Here is a 23495-nt window from a genome sequence, read left to right on the forward strand (position 1 = left end):
TAGTGTCTGCAGATTCCCTAGGCTTTTTCCCAGAATGCTGTGTGCAATGAGCATCTCATGATGCTGCTACAATTTCCTTCCTGGAATCTTCTCTGTGACTTTACTTCCACAACTTTAATAGGCACCATCCCAGCAGGGGGCCCAATTCTGTAGCATTAGCTTTGCCTGCCCTCTCAGAGCTTCCAGTCAGATCTTTAAGGAAGCTGCCTGACTTCTGCATGCTGCTCACCATCACATGGACAGTGCCAAAGTTAGCCACCAGCAAGAGCCAGGCAAGTGACGACTTACTTAAACCAGCACTGATGCAACTTGAGAGCCCTTGGCTAGCAAGCCGGACCCTAGAGCTGGCACTGGGATCTCATGACTCCTTCCAGTCTCTGGGCCTATGATGGGAGGAACAGCTTTTTGTGTTTTTCTCCCACTGGTTTGCTGATTCATGCATGGTTCCTTTTTACCCACACTAATCCCCTTAGCAATTGATCGTTCACTCTGAGTTCAGCCTTCCACCGAGACTCAGGACAGCGACACTCAGAGTCAGTTCATTTGCCATGGTCTCAGGCAGTCTTTAGTCTCATTCCTGATAGTCTTCATTTTCTATCTGAGATCACCTCAACAAGATGATTGCTGTCCATGTTCCAATCCTCATTCTGGCCTAAGCCCTCACCACAATTTCCCACAATGCTATGCTTACAGCTTTTATAGATTGCTCAGCTTTCTCCATCCTGTTCCTCTTAAGTCTCCCTACCTCTGCCAGTTAATTACTCACACTTTTTCAGTAATTGTCCCCTTCCTTGGAGCTCTTTTTCTGTATTAGTCAGCTTTTCACTACCATAATCTAATACTTAAGTCAAGCTACTTATGACGGAAGAAGGCTTATTTTGACTGGATCAGAAATGGAGTGGTTGAAAGTTAAAAAAGTACCCATAAGAGGTGTTGGTATTTCAACATTTCTCTGGTAAGATTTATTTATTTTTATTGGAAAGCCAGATGTACAGAGAGAAGGAGATACAGAGAGAAAGATCTTCCATCCGTTGGCTCACTGCTGGTTCTCCCACATGGATGCAGGGTCCCAAAGCTTTGGGCCATCCTCTACCACTTTCCCAGGCTACAAGCAGGGAGCAGGATAGGAAATGGAGCAGCCAGAATATGAACCAGTGCCCATATGGGATTCCAATACGTGCAAGGTGGGGAGTTAACTACTAGGCTATCACACTGGGTATGGTATTTCAACATTTTAATTTTTTAAAATTTTTGGTGTGTGTAGGGGGATACCATTCAATCCATAAGACTTACTAATAAATTATAAACAGGGTTCCATATAAATAGGGATTAAGCCACCACTTTCAGCACCAACATTCTAACTCAGGGTGCTGGTTTGAGAGTTGGCTGCACCTCTTCTGACTCAGCTCCCTACCATAGTGCCTGGGAAAGCAGTGGAATATGGCCAAACTGTTGAAATCTTGCCACCCAGATAGGCAGCCCAGATAGAATTCAGGGCTCCGGCTTTGGGCTGTCCTAGCCCTGGCTATTGCAGGCACTGGGCTGTGAAACAGGAGATGGAAGATCTCTTTTTATCTCTGTCTTTCCCTCTGTCATTCTGCCTTTCAAATAAATATTTCTAAAGGTAATAATAAATAAATTATAAACAAACCCTAGCAATAAATCAACAATTCCAGGTGCAGATTAGCATTGTTTCTGATTAAATAAAACCTAGACTTGGGTTGGTATTTATCAACTTTTCTATTCATTTAGTATTTATTGAATTCCTACTATCGTCCAGATATTTTCTAGCATAATGGTCTCCTTAAAGTTGGATAAGAACAATGTATTTCTTTATTTTCATTAGCCTTTTAGTAAGCTAATGTATTGACAACAATCCATGCTTTATTATCAGGAGCTGTAACTATTCAAAGTTTTTATATCTATTTGAAAGGCAGAGTTACACAGAGAGGAGAGATTGGGAAGAGATTTCTGCCATCTGCTGGTTCACTCCCCAATAGGCCGTAATGGCTGGAACTGAGCTGATCTGAAACCAAGAGCCAGGAGCTTCTTCTGGGTCTCTCATATGGGAGTTGGGGCTCAAGGACTGGAGTCATCCTTCATTGTTTTCTTTCCCAGGACATAAGCAGGAAGCTGGATAGGAAATGAAGCAGCTGGAATTCAAACTGGAAATTATATGGTATGCCTCTGCTATACATGGAGGCTTAGCCTACTATGTCAAAACACCAGCCCCAGTCCTGTAACTATTAAACAGATTTTTCCAAATTAGATGTCATAGATCTAGGATTTGTCATATTCACTGCCTTGAGACTGATTTCAGTCTCCACTAAGGAGTTCAAATAAAATAAAAAGGGACAATGTGTCCATGGATAGATAGATACAAATATTACCATATCGAAAGAATTTGTATAACTGTATGTAATCATTTTGAGTGATGGCTTATTGTATAGAATTCTAAGGAGAATTTGGATAATTTCAATATAATCAACTCGGTTTTGTAAAGTATACATTTTCTTGCATTTATTTTTAAAATGGGAATCATCGATAGTATTTACTAAATTCCCAGCATGTTCATCCAGCTGATAGTAGTAAAGAACTAAATCAAATTCCGTGTGCCTTGGAATTGACGTTGGGAGATGAAGGCAGAGGGAGGTGATAGAGACATAACAAAAGACCCATCAGTAGAATATCAGGTAGTCATAAAGATTGCATTTATGTTTCTCTCTCTCTCTCTCTCTCACACACACACACACACGAAATATGGAAAAAAAAAACCAACCAAAGACCAAACTGGGAGCAGTCAGTGACAGTAAACAGCCAGACATGGAGTAGATAGGGCATGGAGCCCTAGCAAAGAGAACTTATCAGTTGAAAATCTGAGGTGGGGCAAAATTGGAACAGTCACAAAACACAGAAAGGCAGTTTGAGGAGTCATGTTTGTGGGGAGTCGGGGAGGAGATGATGGAGCTGGCAGGTCATTTTTAAGAGAAGAGTAAATGTAAGGAAAAACATTTCAAATACAGCGAGTAGTTTGGGGAGATGGTTAGTTTTAATTTTCTTCCAGCTACAAGTGGGTCCATTGGATTTTTCTAAATTGTGGCAAATACAATGCCACTATGAACATAAATGGCAGAATGTTAAATCTGTAACTACTATACTACTGTAATAATGAGAGAGATTGTGTCGGGGGAGATGAGGAGGGAGAAATAGGAGATACGGGGGGAAATCTCGTTACCTACAAAACTGTGTCATGGAAAATAATAAAAATAATTGAAAAATAAATGGCAAGGCACACATGTTTGCCACTATGATGATTTTAGATGTATATTTAATGGCATTAAGTACATTTACATTATAATGTTGCTGTAAATTTCATCCATTCACAAAACCCTCTTAATTCTGAGAAATCGAAGTTTTGAGAGCATTGAAACCATTAACTCCCCATTCTAGCCTCTACCCCAGCATTGGAAATTTTTAAGAGCAAGACAGTGACAGATGTATTCTACATTTAAGAAACATGACTCCATTAAAAAATACGGAGGTGCTGTTGCTAGGCAGGAATAGAAACACTAATAGGAAACCATTCAGGAAGTGTTACAGGTGGGAGATGATAAGGGAGATATTTGAAATGGCTTTTGGCAATATGTCAGACAGGATTGCAAGATGAAGTTCAACAGGTAGGGAGCAGAATGTGGATTTCTCCTCGGACATTGTGTCTGACATCTAAGTGATGTCAGTTTGATGTGCCTCCAAGTCCAGAGCTCAGCCAGAGCTCAGCATGCATTTGAGTGGGCATGTGGGTAGTACCTGAAGTCATGGCACTGGATGAGATAAGATAAAGAAGAGATCAGGAATAATCCTTGGGGGGCATTTTCATCTTTACAGGTCATATTGAGAAGGAAAGGATTCTTTCATGGCTTTTGCCAGTCTTTCTTTTTGAGAGATGCTGCAGAAATTTGGATCTGAGTTCCAACAAAGAGGCAAAGCTACTGAGTTGAAGTCCTACCCAGACTGATTTTCAACAAGTCACACTAAATCTGCCCTGAGAGAGGGACAATTCTCCCTGCTAATGTATGTCTTCCTCTATAATATCTAAGATGAGTCTGAGATGAGGGAGACTTGAGGGGATAAAGAGAAATTGTCATTTGGAAATGCCCAACATTTCTTGCATTTAGAAACACACAGATCATATCAATGCAATTAAGAAAAGAGGGGACATACTCCATTACAGGTAAACTTTGTCTTTTATTTTCCTTTAAGCTAACAATGTCAAACACACATTGTAATTTTCTCTGTCACAAGATATAGCAGTATGTATAACATAGGTCAACAACTATTTCATCATGTAAAGCTTAAGATGTGGTTCCTTAAACATGTTTGAAAATTTACGTCATTTTTCTGTGTATGTATGTTTTTTGGTTCAAGTAAAAAATATCTAAACGATTTTACTTTGAGTGATCTTTTAAATCCAATAGTTCATTATCTCCAAATGTGTTCTTTGAAAATTAATTTTATGATATAGGTTAGAACATTAATTGAGAAAGTCATACTGTTCTTTTTTTTCTTGGTCACCAGAGCCTGCACTTTTGGGTAGGATTCTCATTAATGAATTATGCAGATGTCCAGTGTCACTTCACTTGATTCTCGGTGCTTCAGACGCCAAGGATTTGCTCATTATTTAGAAATGTCTCACTCCTTTGTTCAAGAAAAGCAATCCGGTTTTGCAATGTTCCTCTTTGCTGTACGCAAACATTTGGGAAATGGAAATGGGGAAGTGTAGCTTCTTAGAAAAACTATAGATGAATGGAACAGGAACAGCAAAATTAGCAGAATATAACAGGAACTGTTGATCTTGTACATTATTGCTGTTGCTTATTTTTTCTCCTTGCTAGGAGACCTGTTATGATGATGTGTGTGGTACTCACCACACTTCCCTGCTTCATCTTTTCTATAGCAGTGACCGAGGTATGATGTTTTCATTTCTTCTGCTATAAGATTTTTGAGATGTTCAAGTTTTCTGTTATCATAAGTTTTTTTCTTATGATTTCTTAAAATCAATTTAGTCCATTCTTCTTCCACATTGCAGTATACAAGAGTACTTCAAAAATGTGCAGAAAATATGTAATTAAAAAAATCGTTTGGGTGCAAAAGATCTTTGAAATCACTGTGTAATTTCTTCAAATACACATTTGCTACGAACATTTTCTGAAGGCCTTTCATATATTTAAAACACTGAGATCACTGATCTATATAGTTGGGAAAGTTTAGCAGCAGTTTTTGTTATTATTACTTTTGAGTGTGTGTATTAGATGGGATTTTCTTCCAAAATAATAAAAAGTGATAAATTTGAAAGTTGATGTATGTTCATTTCTTCTACCAACATGATGTTTTTCATAGTTGTCTTCAGTTCTAAATGGAAAACAACCGTTTAGATTTCAAATGCTTTTATGTCAATTGGCAAATAATTTGCACATGGTATTGTTTTTGGTAATAATATTGAACTTAGGTTTTGGCTCCATATGACTTCAAAAGAACTCAAATGGCTATTATGGACAGGAATAGTACAGGCAAAATTTCCAAGCTGTAAGAACTTTATCCATGAAGGTCAAGGAACAATGCCCTACTAATCTTATTAATTTGCAAGGTACTGTGAAAAACATAATTTTTGTTTCTCCAAAGTACGAAATTTAAGTTATTTTGTAATATTTCATTTGTGTGTTGAGCCACAAGCCAGGTTCTGTATTGGTACTATGTATAGAATGCTCAAGAAATATGACAGAATCTCTGACCTTCAATAATTATATACTATTGGGTAGGGGGGGAATAAGCAATATAAAAAAATTATCCTAACTGTTGAGGTGAGTACTATGTAATGTACGATATGAGAATTAACATGTTTGTTAATATATGTCCTAGTTTAGGGTAATTAGCGTAAAACATGAATGTGCAGGATATCTTTGCTAACTATAGGGTTGTAGTATGCATCAAACAAGCTATAATATTTCTACCCAGATACACAATTTTAAAACCTCCTCCCTCCCCAAAGACTTTATAAAACACTTGGGAGGTTTCCAGTAGCTTTAGAAATTCAGTTTACAACAATTCAAGGAACTCTAGAATCATAAAATGATGGTATATCTGGAATTTGATCACCTTTTTTGTTTTTTTCTATGATCTCATTCTTTGTTGCATGTCTTTCTTTCATTGCTTCTGTTTAATTTTTCAACCAAGTGTGGAACATCAAAGTGCCTAAAAGAGACAGAAATGTGCACTATCAATGGAAAGCCACAAAACAAACACTTGTTAAGCATTGCTCAGATTAAGATAGTAAACTTGGCAGTTCCACCCTCCCACACTGCTTGCAATGATTAATTTTCCATCCTTCCCAAAGGTAACTTCTGTCTTGACTTCTAATACCACAGATTAGTTTGCTTGTTTTATAACTTTTCATCAGAAAAGATGATACATACATGTGATATATCATTTATATATGCCAGATATATTATTTATACCTGCTTTTATTCAAAAGTATGGTTGAGAGGATCTTCCGTGTTATGTTTAACTATATTAGTTCTACTCTGATGGCCATTTTAGCTGTCTCTAATTTGAGCTATTTTAAAGAAAACTCCCATGAGCATCCTTAAACATGTCTCTTGTTACACATATGCAAGCCTTCAGTTGGCTAAATACCCAGGAATGGAACCGATGAAGTCAAATCGTGAGCTGTAACAGATAATGCCAAGCCCTTTGCTAAGGAGCATGCTGATTTTGCAGTACAACATTTACTAGTTGAGAATGGGCATTCCTGTTGCTCTGTATATTCCCCAGCACTTAACTCTCTGAATGTTTTGCTTTCATCATCTTGGTGGGTTGAGTTCCTGAGTCTCAGTCTACCTTTAAATTGCATTTTAAATGTGCAATAACTAAAGAGGTTGTGCACCTTTCATCGTGCACATGTTTCTACTGTGTTGAATACCTTCTTCAAATTGATTTGGAAGAGTTTATATGTTCGCATTTACAAGCCCTTGTGGAGTATAGGTGGTGCAAATATTTTTGTACTCTGTGACTTACCTTCATCCTTTCAAATGGTGTCTTTTAATGAAATGAAGTTCTTAATTAACACTTGATCCTAGCCAAAAGGCCGAGAAGTGATAAAATTCTTAATATAAAAGTAACCCAATTTCTGGCATGGTAGCCTAGCGGCTAAAGTCCTTGCCTTGCACATGCCAGAATCTCATATGGGCACCGGTTCTAATCAACTCTTTGAATCAATGAACTGAAAAATCCTCCAGTGTGTATCTGACTTTCCAATAAAAATAAATACATCTTTAAAAAAAAATATAACCCAACTTATCAATTCTTTCCCTGTATCCAAATGCTTCTGTGTACTTCTTTGGAAAGATTTTGTCTCACTATGAATCTGTACCTCAAATTCTTAGATATTCTTCTGTGTAATATCCAGAGGCTGTATATTGTCCTTTTGCTTTCTTTTACATTAAAAATCCAGCCGGGGCTGATTTGTGTGTGTGTGTGTTGTAAAAGTGGTCACTAGTCTTTATGTGTTTTTTTTTTTCCAGAAAACATTTAGTGGACTGAGTATGACTTATTAAAGTCTATCTTTTGTACATTTCCATGAAGTGCTGCCTTAGTTAATAATCAGGTGTGCATGGACTAAACTCTAGGCTGTCTGGTCTGTCTCATTTTTAGTTTTCTATTCCCAGGCTAATGTCATGCTGTCTTAATTTGTATGTAGATTTGTAATGGTAGTGTTATATATCCTGAAGAGTAAATCTGTTTTGCTCTTTGCGAGTTTTATGCCATTTGTATTTTCATATAAATTTTAAAATCAGCTTGGTTTTTTTTTTTTTTGCAAAAACTGAAATATTTATTTAAATTGCATTTAGCAGCATAATTTTTTAAAACATTATTTTAAAACTCTTGGTGTTGGTGTTGAAAACAATTCACCTATTTAGGGGATCATTTTCCATACACCATCATATGATCTTGGTGTAGTGATGTTTTATTTTTTTTTATTTCCAATTCTTATATTGCTTGTTTCTTTGTTTTGCCTTATTGCATTGGTGAAAATTTCTGATGTTGAATGGAAATGGTTATGACAGGATCTTTGTCTTGTTTCCCATTTCAGAGGGAAAACCTTTAAGATTTCACCATTAATATGATACTTGCCAAAGGTGTTTTATAGATACCTGAAGAAGATAAAAAATGTGCCCTCAAATCTTACAGGACTTGGTTTACCTGGGCTCTTGCTTCTTGGAAGACCCGCAACACCAATGCTTGTTTCCTTGCCTGTTTGGGTTAGACAGAATTATTCATTGAATTGTTAATAAGAACTACTGTTATATTTACATATGCATTTACCAAGGTTCGTGTTTATTAAGAACTGTTCCATTGACGCAAACCGTTGTTACAACTTTAGCAATGATTCCAAACCTTGTGGGGCTTAAAACCTAAGAAACTGAAAATCAAGTTTCTGTTTTTTCAGCAAATATATTTATAATTAGTACAGTGCTACTTTCAGACTAATGAAAGAATTTTTAATAAGGAAAACACAAAAATGATTTAATGTTTCTCAATTTTCTTTTTGTTAAAAACAAAACAGGTTCAAAAGGTCATCAACGGTACCGCTGATGTATTACCAGATACCTTGCCTGACCTGCCGGTGTCTCTGGTGATCTCATCCTTGATTGTTACTGATATTATTGAAAAACTCAGGGTTTATCCTCTTCGAGGATATCAAAAGAGTAAGTATGCTTCCAATTGCAACTATTTTTTGGAGTTTGATATGCCTTTTCAGATCTCAGTTACTCTGTTGTCTGGTGACTGTGTCACTCTGTTGTCTGTGCTTGTTTCCAAAGTTCTTAGAACATGGATTTTGTAAATAAGTGTTTCTGATGTAAATTTTAAAAAATCATGGTATTGCTTTTGTTCTTAATAAGCATTTCCCATGAACTTTTTGCAGTATCTTTTCATTTAATGACATATTTCTGAGGGCTGACATTACTGATAGATCACTAATGAAGATAACTAATAAGCACAATTCTTTTTATACCTGTTTGGATAGCTAGACAATTATTTTCATTTCTTATTTGCATTTTGGCAGTGCTGATGTGTCAATTAAATTACCAAATATTCTGTATCAAAAAGTTAATGTTTATTCTAGTAGGAAAATTGGCAAAGTAAATTATTGTAGGTTTCTATTTTTCTAGGGACTTCTTATCATTTTTAGTTTGGATGAATACAATTGAGTTTGCATTATGGCTGCGCCGATCCAAAGCTGGGAACCAGGAACCTCTTCCAGGACTCCCACATGGGTGCAGGGTCCCAAGGCTTTGGGCTGTCCTGGACTGCTTTCCCAGGCCACAAGCAGGGAGCTGGATGGGAAATGGGGTTAACAGGATTAGAACCGGCGCCCATATGGGATCCTGGCACTTTCAAGGCGAGGACTTTAGCTGCTAGGCCATGCCGCCGGGCCCCATAGTGGATTTTTAATGTGTGTTTTTTTTTTTTTTTTAATGTGGATTATAAAAAGGTTAAAGATCACACTGATAAAACCAAGATATGTCACATTCCTCTGAAATGAACAGTTTCAGTACTGGCTGGATGTTGAATAGCTTGTTTCCTCAATCATAAATCCCTCCAACTGTCATTAAATTTTATGTGATGGTATTTGTGTTTAATTTGGCTATTTGTTTGCTTCAGCTACTATGTGGCTAATATTTTCATCATGTTGTACGTTTGAAATGGATAAGTTTTGTTGGATGACTTTCTGGTGGAGTGGGTAGAGAAAACACAATGAGTTACAATCAAATTCTCAAGAGGGGCATAATACCTCCTAGAGCCAGTCACCCTCCATGCTTCCAAACACACCTGTTCCCCAAACTAAAAGCAAAACTGAGCTGGAGGGTACACAGATATCTGAATTTCTGAGCTGCTTGTTGTACCTTGCCCTTGGGTGGGACATGATGGACTGCTATATTTAACACAACACAGGTGTCAAGCAGATAAGATGGCTATCCTGCCAGGGGCCATCTGTGAGGGAAGCATGCTTCTGAATCACATCTCCAGAGATAAGTGTGCTCACCTCCAACTGAGAAGGGTTGAAAATCTAAACTCCTGGTTGCATCGTTGGACACCTGGAAGATGCAAGTCTGTCTTGAGATTGCCTGTTTCTTTTTATTTTCATGACCATATAAAGGTTCTATTTTTCAAATCATACTCAAGTTTTTAGGGAATAAGTAAGTCAGCCGATATTATGTTTTTTTTATAGTGATAAGTTGGATTTAATTCTTTTGAGTTATTTAGGTCCATGAGAGACATGGAGAGAGTATTTTCATCTGCTGGTTCACTTCACAAATGCCTAAAAATAACTGGGGCTGGGCTGGGCCAGAGCCAGCAGCTGGGAACTCAGTCCTGGCTTTCCATGCGGATGGCAGGAATCTAATCCCTTTAGCAGTTATTGCTGCCTCTCAGAATCTTCATTAGTCAGGAGCTAGAGTAAGAAAATCAAACCATGAAGTCTTTTTTTCCCTCTTTCCCTTACACTTAATTATTTTTAATTATTTTATTTTTGATAATCTTTACATAGTTATTTAGGGCACAGAGGATCAAGGACTACAGCAAAGTGGGTAAGACCATTGCTTCCACATTCTCTCTCATTCTTTTTTTTTTTTTTTCCTGGATCTGGGGTAATGGGGAGATAAAGGAGAAACTTCATTCAGCCTCCCACCCGTTCCAGGGTCCCTGATGTGGGGCATGCTCTGAGGGTTCTGCTCAAGTGGTTTTGATAGTTCAGTAATTCTGAATTGCTGCCAATCTCGCCATTCCAAGCATGAAGAAATTTCTCCAGAATCCATTGGGTGATATAGTTCACTCTAGAGTCTCCATTTGCCCAGATCTTCACTGCCAACACATGGCTGGGGTAGTTGATCGATTTGTTCTGTCATCCATCTTCTGTTGTGGTACCAGGTGTCCTCTGCAGGTTCTGATGGACTATCATATCCTCCATGTGCACCTGGATATGCTGTCCACTGCTCCATCTGAGCCTCTGAGGAGGCTCAGCTTTGACACATGCACTTCATGGTCAGACCAAGGAACTTACAGTTCTCTTCATGGTTGGGGTTCTGAGATCAGCAGTTCAGTTGGAGGGATCCCCAAAGAAACTTTTTCTGAGGTGATCTCAGACCTAATTCTTGTGTGTGCATGCCAGCACAGGGTCCAGCACAGTCTGTCACCCCAATCAACTTATGTACATGCTGGTCATTGCAATTGCTGGGTCAGTTCTGTTTCCAGATCTATCTTCTACATGAACCAGTGGGTATTGGAGTCCAGCCTGATCCTGCCCACTATACACTCGGCTCTCATACTAACCAGTAGGAACTGCAGCTTAATTGGAGCGACCCACAATAACCCCCACCACATGTGCCCCTGCCCTGGTTCCCATGCTTGCCAGTATGTACGGTAGACTGATCCAGTCTGTACTCCATCCCATTCAGTTTTCATATATATCAATGGGCAACCCAGTTTAGCCTCGCTATCCAGCCCACACACATGCTGGTGGGTGCCACTTTCTGTCTAGCCACACCTGCCCCAGTTCTGGTTTTCATGCTCTCCAGTGGAAGTGGTAACGAAGAGGGAGGTGCCCACTGTTTCCCTACTTGGCCCACTCCCATTCCCGGATCATACAATCTGCAGGTGGTTCTGCAGTTTAACTTGACAAAATTAGCCCCTCGTGCCGGCATCTGCTAGCTGATGTTGCGGCAAAGCCCATCGACCCTCATCCACTGTGATTTATGCTTGCCCCAGTAGGAGCAGTCAGTCCAGCCTGGCTTTTCCTTGTTCTGGCTCACATGAGACTCACAAGTATTGTAGCCCTGCCTGGTCTGGTCTGCCCCTTTTCCAACTCACGCTCTCCAGTGGGAGTGGTAGTCCAGCAGAGGAGCCCTCCACATCAAGTCTTTTTTTCCCTTTTAAGATTTATGAATTTTAATGGAAAGTCAGATTTACAGATAGAAGGAGAGACAGATCTCTCTCCCGTCCTCTGATTTACTCCCCAGGTGGCCACAATGGCTGGAGTTGAGTTGATCCAAAGTCAGGAGCCAGGAAATTCTCCCAGGTTTCCCACGTAAGTGCAGGGTCCCAAGGCTTTGGGCATCCTCTTCTGCTTTCCCATGCTGCAGGAAGGGAAGAGAAGCAGCTGAGATACTAACTGGCACCCGTGTGGGATCCTGCTGCATTCAAGGTGAGGAATTCAGATACTAGGCTGCTAAGCGGAGCCCAGAATGCAAATATCTTAACCAAGTGAATTTTTAAAAGAGAAAGTTTTCTGCATTGATTGGTTGATGACAATCCCAATGAAATTAAGGCTCCAAAGAAGTTAGTCTTGGGGGTAAGACCTTAAAACATCTTGTAAAACTGCTTTGAATTTGAAGAATCTCTTTAAAGACTCTTCACAAATATAGTAAGGTTCATGTCATGCTTAATAGCTCCATTATTTAATAACAATCACATTTTAGGTCTGGTATTGTTGTGTAGTAGATAAAAATGTTGCCTATGATGTCAGCATCAAATAGAGGCCCCAGTTCATATCTGTTGCTCCACTTGATCCAGCTCCCTGGTAATGACCTAGGAATACCAGTGGATAATAGTGTGAGTTCTTGGACCCTTATTTCACATTTGGGAGATGTAGAATAAGTTCTGGGCTCCTAGCTTTGGACAGTGCCATTGTGGCTGTTGTGGCTAGCTAGAGAGTAGACCAGTGGATGGAAGGCCTCTTCCTTTCTCTTTCCTTGTTTTTATCTCACTTTGTAAACTCTGACTTTCAGAAATTAAAAAATACATCTTTAATAAATAATAAAGTAAATGTCACATTAAAAACCTGATATTTCTTTAAAAATGCCTTTAAAACATTTATGATACATGCATTTAATTTTTGGGCAAACTTTGAACTGTGAAATAGCTTTTATGTTTATTTTAATATGCATATTCATAACATTAATTCTGTGAATTTTGAATCTACTGATATTCCCATTTGTTCCTGGAACTTAAACTAATTTATAACTACAATTACCTGTAAGTATCATATATCAGTTTATTCCTAAGCAAGCATGCCATAAATATGGTTCTATTTCTTGTGGTACTTCAGAAGCAAAGAAATATATATAATGCCTGGACTTAAGAATACTCTCACATCATCTTAATTATCCTTAATTCTGAGCTGTAAAACTCTTGGAGTTTTTTCTTTTCCAAATTTATAAGTTATTCGACATGTGAAATATGGCTCTACTAAAAGCAGTCTTCACTGGACCAAGGAATCCTTAGTACAAACTTCCTATTACCAATTCAAACACCTCAGCATCTAGTGGTTACCACACCACAGTTTCTAAGAGTTTTGTCTCACATAGATTGAGCCAAGCATGGGAAGGTTTCTCTGGCACATAGATTTCAGAGTCATGGAATTCTCACAGATATGTATGGTATCTAATAATGTCAATTCCTTGTCAGGGGAACAAAATAACAAGAAGACAATGGACAGTTCCAATGTTCCCCACTCTTACTTCTCTGTGGGTGCAAAAAAAAGGAACTTAACATTTCCCCCTGAATGGTGCTGAATCTGGACTGTTGACTAGCGCATCGTTTCTTTTCTAGTTTCACCTTCATCCTCCCTCGTGGATTATTTGGTGTACTCTTTTCTGCCATTACTGCTAGGCCCCCTGCTCTAAACACTGGGATTTAGTAATAATCACATTTCAGGACTGACATTGTGATCCTGGGATTCGACTGCTATATTGCTATTGCTTTAAACTGATCACCTTTCTTCTATCAGTTGGATTGATGATTTCCTGTCACTAGTTCTACTTTTCTAGAATAGCCTTTTTGTCACCAACATGTATATGTAAGAACACATTGGCTAGCAATGATTTCAAATCATGAGCATTCTACTTCACTGGTCACCATTATTTTCCCTCAAGTTCATTGTCCTTATGGCTGAGTGTGGTAGACCTATATTCCTTCTTGCTTTCTAAGATTAATGTTTTTATTTATTTGCTTAATAGATTGATTTAGTCACCACATACCTATAATGATTCTGGGCTATTGATTCAGTCACTGCATACCTATAATGATTCTAGGCTAGAGCCAGCACCAGAAGCTAGGAACTCAATCCAAGTCTCTCACATAATTGAAAGGAACTCAATTACTTGAGCCTTCTTTTCAGATTTTTTTTTCCTTTGGGAGTCTTATAATCTGTCCTTCCCTATATTAAGCAAACCTCGATCACAGACACCATTAGATTTTTTTTTCTGCCATTAACAGGATTCTTCAACCTCTGTGGAGGATGGAAACAGACCAATGAAATTTTCTATTTTTATGGTGGGAATTCTCTTTTTCACTTTGAATAGTGAAAAAATAGTTACTTCCAAAAATTATTGGAAAAACAAGATTAAAAGTATATTTGAAAGCAAATTTTTTTTGAAAAACATGTATGTGAGGGTCCTTCAAAGATGTTAATAAAAACATATATTAGGAAAAAATTTTACATGGATTAATTTTGTTCTACATGGGCTTTTTGCAGTGCTGTCATATTTGTAGATTAACTCAGACAGTCCTGTCATAAAGTGGTATGATGAAAGATATTAGTCAAGTATTATAGGGCCACAGATGAAGGAAACTTAATTTTACCAAAGGTAGTAGAAGTAAAAAATGACTAAAAGGAGGACGAGGCCTTTGCAGGCGTTTGTAGGGAGATATGCTGGTGGGAGCCTTTTTACTTTCAAAGACAGTTGAATCTCATGGAACTCAAGTAGTATGCACGCTGTGCATGGGTGTGTTTTGGAAGTAAAAATGACTTCAGTGGGATTTTATGCCCTGACTTGTTGCTAGAAGTAAAGTTACCTTCTTGAAATCAATACTATTTATCAAATTGTCACTTGGGAAGCCTATAAAGCTACATTGAGAGCTACTACGAAAATCTAAGGGACTGTGTGCATTTGGGGTGGGAGCTGTCGGAGAGAGAGGTTGAATCAGGGCCCCTAATTGTCCCAATTCCTATTTCAACCAGAGCAACACAATTTTTGTTCTCTTAGGAGTTAAGCATTTATGTGAGCCTCCATTTTTTTAAAAAAGGGGATGGTTCTGGAACAGAGTGGGAGCAGAATGGCTGTATAGGGTAAGGACTGACAGAATCATTTAGCCAATTTGATGTGGATAGGGAAGATTCCAGGAGATAGGAGCAGTTGGGCCAATGGCAGAGGGACACCTGGGAACTCACAGACCCGGGGAAGTGGTGGAGACAACAGAGCAATGTTGCAGTGACCAAATATCCCACTGACAGCCAGAGTTCCACTGGCCAGGAACTCAGGAGGTGAACCCAGGGAAATAATTGCCCATCCTGCTGATTTGTTTGATCTGACAACAAGCAAAAACAGAGCAGCAGACCCCAGGTGGGTGGTGCATGGACATGGTGGATTTCACAGCCCAGACTCCCACCAGTACCACATCAGATGCGTTGTTGTATACTGGAGCAAAGGCCATGGGTCTGGAGGAACAACAGCACTTTGTGCATGCACTCATATGGGAGCAAAATCACTTATGGCTCAGCACATTGCACTGTTCCCACAGGGAAAGCAGTGCTGACCTGACATCCTACAGGTTTTACCCAAAATAGGTTCAAGTGGCCCTCAGACCTAGCAGCCAGCAGATCCAGAACCCCATTAGTGCCATGTTGGGTGCCATTTTGTATACCAGGGCAAAGGCTGTGGGGCTGGAGGGACAACAGAGAGTTGTGCATGCACTAAGCTGGGAGTGAAATCATTTACTTTTCAGCACAATTCACTGGTCCTACAGGGAAAAACAGTGCTGACTTGACCTTCTACAGATTCCACCCAAAATAGGTCCATGTAGCCTTCAGACCTAATGGCCAGCAGGTTCTGGCAAGTCCAGCACCACCAAAACCCAATGATTTAGGACAACTGATATCTCTCTAATCCTGGGCACTGCTCAAACAAGGAGTGGGACAAAGGCTGTACAGGCAATGGTGAGATCATAGGATGACATCACAGGGGATGGAGAGTAGTGAGCCAGGAACTGGAGCTACAGAGATCATGGTGGAAGCCTAACACAAGATCCTGGGAATGAAACTCCCTGGAGGGAGTGGCATAAGTGACTGTAAACAAAGTACCGGGGTACCAAACACAGTCAGTAAAATTGACCTGTACACCTCTGGGCAACATAGCTTGGACCAGCCCTAAGGAGAGGAATCTGCTAACCAGAAATATGATGTCCAAGAGCAAGAGACAAAGGCATAATGAATATTACTAATGCTTCCCCTGCAAAGGAGCAAAATCCTTTGCCAGATTTAACTGAGGAGTACAGTGAAAAAATGTGGGATGAAGAATTTTAAAAACTTGTTATAAAGCTTCTTATCAACAAGAAGCACATACAAGAGTTGAAGCAATATGTCACTCAAGAAATAAAACACTGAAACAAAATCAAGCAGAATTGTTAGAAATGAAGGACACAATGGAGCAAATTAAAAATTCAGTGGAATGTTTCATTAATAGAATGAATGAGGTAGAAGAAAGAATCTCAGAACTGGAAAATACTTCTTGCCACAATGAGAAAACAATCAAAAAGCTGGAAGTAAAACTAAATGAAGCCAAAAAAGTATTCAAGAATTAAGAGACATGATTAAAAGACCAAATATAAGAGTTATGAGAGTTCCAGGAGGCACAAAGAGAAAAGCTGGATTTAAAGATGTACTCAATGAAATAATAAACAAAAATGTCCTAATTTGGAGAAAGACTTAGGAGCTAGCTTCTAGGAGGGACACAGATCTCCCAATAGGATTGACAAAAAAAGTGATCTTTGCCATAATTCATGTTAATCAAGCTCTCGTCAGTCAAACACAAACAAAAGATTCTTAAATATACATGAGAAGAAAATCAATTAACACACAGAAGAACCCCAAACAGACTTACAGCTGATCTCTCAAAGGAAACTCTACAGACCAGAAGCAAATGGAGTGACATATTCCAGATTTTAAAGGGGAAAAGTTGTCAACTCAGAATAACTTACCAGCAAAGCTTTCCTTTGTCTTTGAAAATGAAATAAAATTCTTCCACAGTAAAATAAAACTCAAGAATTTGCCTCTTTTAGACCATCCCCACAAATAACGACTTAAAGATGTTCTCTTGATAGAGAAAAGGAATGACATCTACCAACACCAAAGGCAAACATGGAGAACATCCAGGTAAAATGACAACAGATGACTACTAAAACAAAAAACAATCCATTACTAAAATGACAGGCCAGATTTCTAGAAAAGCCCTGGACCAGATGGTTTCACTGCAGAATTCTACCAAATGTTTCAAGAAGAACTTAACCCAATCTGCCACAAAATATTCCAAAGAAAGGGATACAATCATTCCAAACTCTGTGAAGCCAACATCACCTTAATACCAAAGCCAGAAAAAGAGAATGAGAGACCAATATCCCTAATGAAAATAGATGCAAAGATCCTCAACAAATTACTAGCCAACAGAATCCATCAATACATCAGGAAGATCATTCATCCAGACCACGTGGGATTTATCCCTGGCATGCAGGAAGGGTTTGACATTCACAAATCAACAAATGTGATTCACTATGTCAACAAATCAAAAAATAAAAGCCAACATGATCATCTGAAAAGATGCAGAAAAGGCCTTTGATAAAATCCAACATCACTTCATGCTTAAAACCTTAAACAACATTTTATAACTCAATCAGAGCAATATATGAAAAACCCAACACAGGCATTATCTTAAGGGGAAATCCTAAGTGGGGAAAGACTGGAGCTTTTCCACTAAGAACTGGAAGTAAACAAGGATGTCCAGTTTTACCATTGTTCTTAAACATAGTATTGGAAGTCCTTGCCAGAGCTATTACACAAGAGAAACAAAGGAATTAAAATTGGAAACGAGGCATTAAAATTATCCCTGTTTGCAGATGACATGATTCTTTACATAGGAGAACCAAAAGATTCAATTAGGAGATTAGTGCAACTCATAACAGAATTTGGCAGGATACCAGAATACAAAATTAATGAACATAAATTGATGGCACTAGTATACACAAATAACTAAATGATTGAGAAAGAAGTTGTAAGTATAGTCCTCATTAAAATAGTGGAGAGGAATCTCAAATACCTTGAATTAACCAAACCAGAAATGTGGAAGACCTCTATGCTGAAAATTACAAAACATTTTAAAAAGAAACAGAAGATATTAAAAGATGGAAAAACCTACCATGTTCCTGGATCAGCAGCATCAACATAATCAAAATATCCATATCACTGTAACTAAGATACAAATTCAACTTGATCCCAATCAAAATCCCAATATTTTTCTCAGAAATAAAAATGATAATACAGAAGTTCACATGGAAACACAAGAGGTCACAAATAGCCAAAGCACTCCTGAAGAATAAATATCCACTTGATCTTTCCAGCCCCAGTTCCCCCAACCTTACAGCTGCTAGAGACAAAATGCCTTGTGGTTGCAGCTGTGCTGGGATGACTCAGTTTTTCAAATAAAGGATACACACAGACTTTGGGCACATTACCTGTGAAAAACACAGTGGTGTTTTTTAGTAGCATGTAGAAAGTATCAACCATAATCTTACAAACCTGAAACCTGTATAACTGATGCCAACTTGATGAGTATTTCTGTAGTTACAGAAACCTATTTTGGGTCCGGCGTGGTGGCCTGGCAGCTAAAGTCCTTGTCTTGAATGTACCAGGATCCCATATGGGCGCCGGTTCTAATCTTGGCAGCTCCACTTCCCATCCTGCTCCCTGCTTGTGGCCTGGTAAGGCCGTCGAGGACAGCCCAAAGCCTTGGGACCCTGCACTGGTGTGGGAAACCTGGAGGAAGTTCCTGGGTCCTGACTTTGGATTGGCACAGCACTGGTCATTGCGGTCACTTGGGGAGTGAATCATTGGACAGAAGATCTTCCTCTCTATCTCTCCTCCTCTGTGCATATCTGACTTTGCAATAAAAAAGTCATTTATTTAAAAAAAAGGAAGAGAAACCTATTTTGCATTTTTTCCCTTAAAATTGGGTAATGGATAGCATTCTTGTTATCCACCTGCTTCTATAGCGTTGTTTTGTGTTGGCCAAATAATAATCCATTGTGTCAAGGAGCCATGAGATATTTCTTGAATTCTCTTAAGTTGAACAACTAAATTTTTTTCTAGTTTTAAACTATTTTTAAAAAGATTTACTTTTATTGGAAACTTGTCTCTACAGAGAGGAGGAAAGACAGAAATATCTTCCATCCACTGGTTCATTCCCCAAGTGACCACAATGGCTAGAGCTGAGCTGATCCAAAGCCAGGAGCCAAAGAGCTCAACCCTCCCCAACCTGGTCTCCCGTGTGGGTACAGGGTCCCATGGATTTGGGCCATCCTCTGCTGCCTTCCCAGCTTACAAGCAGGGAGCCGGATGGGAAGCAGAGCAGGAGGGGCATGAACCACTATGCGTAAGGAATCCTGGTGCTTTAAGGCAGAGGATTAGCTAACTGAGCCATTGCACCAGGTCCTCTAATCTTCAACTGTTATAAACTCTTATAATAACAAAGTTTTAACTTTTATTCTACAGTAAGAAGGGCTGAGCAAGAAAGGACAAGGATATAGTTAGAATGAAGAAGGTGACGTGTGTTTCAGTTGGGTAGGGGTGAGAGACTATGATCACAGCACGTGTATAATAATTAGGATGGATGTTGTGAAGAGTATGGGAGTCAGAAATCCTTCAGTGAAGTGCCTGGACAGACAGGAGTTGGGCATGAGAGAGTTAACTGCTGCTGGACAAGAGCCGAGTGGTATCAGGACCATGACTGCACAGTGTCCTCAGGAGACCTGGCACATCTGCTGATGCCCAGAATCCTTGGCCAACAACACTGCCAGAAGAAGATGACTATTATGGGCTGGCTGCACATGCAGAGCCACATAGAGTGGATCATAAGGGGATTGTATAAATGGTGCAGGGTAGCAAAAGTGAGTTGGCTCCCCTAGGGCTAACTGAATAGCAGACACAGATGGCTGGCTGGAGATGAGGTCAACAGGCTATTTGGGTGGAAAACCTCAGCGCTTTGCAAAGGAGGTGGTTTCCACTGTCACATCAGTGAGAGGTGCCAGTTATGATGTTGACAGGGTAAGGTTTGCAAATAAATCTGCTCACAAGGGCCCTAGTCCAAGTCCTTCTGTGCAGTCGCTTTAATCCCTGGAGACTAGGGCCAGACGCTACTGAGACCTCAGAAGCACACATGATTATTTTCTTAGGGTCAATGTGTAGCTGTGGAATTTCTGGTGATGTCAGATTGCTCTCTAATGAAAGCCCTGATGGCCCCTCTAAATGTCAGTGTAAAAAAAATCACCTGTTTGTTGTCAACCACTTTATCTTTGCCAATTTCATAGACAAAAATATATGTTATCACTTTTCAAGTTTGCTTTTTAGAAGAAGTTCGTGGAATTAACACTTCCTCACAGGTTTACTGACTGTTTGTATACTTGCGTATCTCTGCCCTTGATGTGTTTGCTGTTGGTATGTCTGTTCCTTTTTGTTTTTAAGCCACAGACTCATGAGATCTATAAATATCAAGGGTGTTAAGCTTTGCCTGTCATAGATGAAGCATATTATTCAAAGTTATCATTTGCCTTTTAATTTTACTAGGTGTTTTGGTGTAGAGAGAATTTAACTTCGGACATATTTTAAGCTATCAACATTTTCTTTATGGTTCAGTGTCTGCAATTATGCTTAAAAACTGTTTTCACTATGAGGGAGCATTACTTACCAATTTTAAACAAATATTTATTTTATTTTTATTGGAAAGTCAGATTTACACAGACAAGGATTTACACAGAGAAAAACTGTCCATCTGCTGATTTACTGCCCAAACAGCTGCAATGGCCAGAGCTGATCCGATCTGAAGTCAGAATACAGGAGCTTCTTCCATGTCTCCCACTCAGGTGCAGAGTCCCAAGGCTCTGGGTCATCCTTGACTACTTTCCCAGGCCACAAGCAGGGAGCTGGATCTGAAGTAGAGCAGCTGGTATAAGAATCAATGCCCATATTGGATTCTGGTACTTGCAAGCAAGGACTTTAGTCACTAGGCTACTGTGCCAGACCCCATATTATTTTTATTTTTATAATATTATTATTATTATTATTTTGTTCCCAAGTTTTAGTCAAGAACTCATACAAAATATTGCAAAGAAACGAGTTGAATCCTCATCTTCCTCCTCCTCTTCGTCCTGGTTGATCTGGAAGTATTGTAACTCGTAGCCCTCCTTGCTGTTAGCAGCTATGCACAGCCAGTCAAGTAGGTTATTCTTCAAATATTTTTTGGTTAGAAACTTCAGATACCTTTTAGAGAAAGGCTGCTCGGATGTCATGGTGGTCTTGCTCTTGCTCCGCTCGAGGCTCACCACCCCGCCGCCGAGGTTCCCAGTCTTCCCCTTTACCTTGATTCTCTCTTGGAGAAACTGCTCAAAGTTGGCAGCGTCCATGATGTGATCCTCTACTGGGTGGGTGCGGTCAAGGGTGAACTTCAGAACCTGCTTCTTTTTTCTTTTACCCCTCTTCGCTACAAGTTTTTTCACGGGCGCCATGGCGGCAGTGGAGGCAAAAAGGCCAAATTTTTTTTTAATGTGTACTTTGCTAAGTGTTTAATAAGAGAAAGAGCACATTTAAAAATTTGTAAGTAACCAATAAATTAGATATGAAAATCTTTTACTTCATTAATTGCTTTTATCTAATGAAAAACATAAGTCTTTGCCTCTGTTGTATTCCTCCCATCTATTTAGGCACCCCTGATTAACTGAACCCAAGATTTCTGGGGTTGGAATCGGGGAACAGAAAGATTTTTAGAAAGAAAGCTTTATTGAATGATTTTGATTTATTTTTTTAATTAAGAGGAGCTGTGTTCCCCTTGGCTGTACATTAGTATGAACAAAGGGGTTATTAAAAATGTTCATGTTGAAGCCAGCATAGTAGCACAGCAGGAGGAGTCACTGGCTGTGACCTTGACAACCCGTACCATCCATGGGTGAGACCCAGATGCAGTTCCTGGCTCGCTGCTCCTGGCGTCTGTCTGGCCTGGTCTTGGTCATCACAGCCACTTGCAGAATGAACCAGCAGGTGGAAGTGCTTTCTCAATCACTCTTTCTCTTTTTCATCCCACTCTGTAATTCTGCCTTTCAAATAAATACAAATAAATCTTATTTTTTTTTTTTTAGTAATGGAGCCCATCTACTAGTAATTTTCAAACTTCCTCAGGTAATTCACTTGTAAAAATAATATTGGTGGATAGGGAGAAAGAAAGCAGAGAAAATTCACTGTGGCTTCTGCCATCTTATTTTTTTTTTCTTTTGTGAAGTAGGAAGCACATTTTCTGCTGAGAACAACAGAGATAGAGGGAATGAAATAAATATAACAGAATGGGGAAGCTCTGGAGTCACTGCTGTGGGGGAAGGAATAAAGAGGGTTAGGGACAGACGCATGCAGGTTAGAACAATGCTGAGAGCACAACGAAGAGTGCAGTGGGCATTCGTTCTGTGACCAAACGAGACTGATTTTTCTCAAGTGTTTCTCTGGTATTGACTGCAAAAGTCACAGAACCACACAACTGGTCAGCTGTGGGGTTTGCAGAACAGAAATTGAGGGAGGAAAAGGAGCAATGCCTTTCTGAATCTTTTTTTTTTTTTAACTGACTTAGCAAAACATACAATTCTTAAATGAACAGCAACTGTGATTCTTACTGAATTTATTTCCAGGCAAACAGGCACTGTCTGCTGACATGTTTTCAGCAATTCTACTTCCTGGGTATTCAGCAGATCTACAAGAAGGGTCTTAAAAATGCACACATATGGGCCCGGTTGGTGGCCTAGCTGCTAAAGTCCTTGTCTTGAATGTACCAGGATCCCATATGGGCACCGGTTCTAATCCCAGCAGCCCTGCTTCCCATCCAGCTCCCTGCTTGTGGCCTGGGAAAGCAGTTGAGGATGGCCCAAAGCCTTAGGACCCTGCACCCGTGTGGAACACCCAGAAGAAGCTCCTAGCTCTTGACTTTGGATCAGCTCAGTTCTGGCCGTTCCGGCTGCCTGGGGAGTGAACCATTGGATGGAACATCTAACTCTGTCTCTCTTCCTCTCTGTATATCTGACTTTGCAATAAAAATAAATGTTAAAAAAATTTAAACATGAACACACATGGATTGTGCCTTGGGTTAAACCCCTGCTTGCAGTGCTTGGGATCCTGTGTCAGAGCATCTGTTTTAGTTCTCATTGCTCTGCTCCTGATCAGCCTCCCTGTTAATGCGCATGGGGAAGCAGTGCAAGTAGGTCCCTAATTGCTTGAGTCATGTGGGAGACCTGGCCATAGTTCCTGGCTCCTGTATTCAGCGTGGACCAGCTCTATACGAACAGCCATCTGGGGAGTGAAC

General features: G+C 39.5%; 2 protein-coding genes and 1 long non-coding RNA gene across 3 annotated transcripts in view; 1 reads left to right on the top strand and 2 right to left on the bottom strand.

Moving 5' to 3' along the window:
* The window catches only part of TMEM236 (transmembrane protein 236), a 39966-nt gene that overhangs the window by 7309 nt on the left and 9162 nt on the right, over positions 1-23495 (top strand). The window contains exons 2-3 of the mRNA XM_040968013.1: positions 4893-4965; positions 8621-8762. Coding sequence (XP_040823947.1) covers positions 4893-4965; positions 8621-8762 — 215 coding nt within the window. The remainder of the gene's footprint in view (positions 1-4892; positions 4966-8620; positions 8763-23495) is intronic.
* Positions 5243-8308, bottom strand: LOC121148032. Its single transcript, XR_005882497.1, has 3 exons — positions 8257-8308; positions 6154-6249; positions 5243-5409 (listed from the first exon to the last, which is right to left on the bottom strand). It is a non-coding gene; the product is annotated as an uncharacterized LOC121148032 (long non-coding RNA).
* Positions 21241-21679, bottom strand: LOC121148109 (60S ribosomal protein L22-like). The gene has a single exon (XM_040968129.1). It carries the CDS (start codon positions 21661-21663, stop codon positions 21241-21243), a length of 423 nt encoding a protein of 140 aa, XP_040824063.1. The 5' UTR covers positions 21664-21679.

This window comes from Ochotona curzoniae, unplaced genomic scaffold (assembly GCF_017591425.1).
Source record: "Ochotona curzoniae isolate NIBS_2020 unplaced genomic scaffold, NIBS_Ocur_1.0 scaffold_4683, whole genome shotgun sequence".
Lineage (NCBI taxonomy): Eukaryota > Metazoa > Chordata > Mammalia > Lagomorpha > Ochotonidae > Ochotona > Ochotona curzoniae.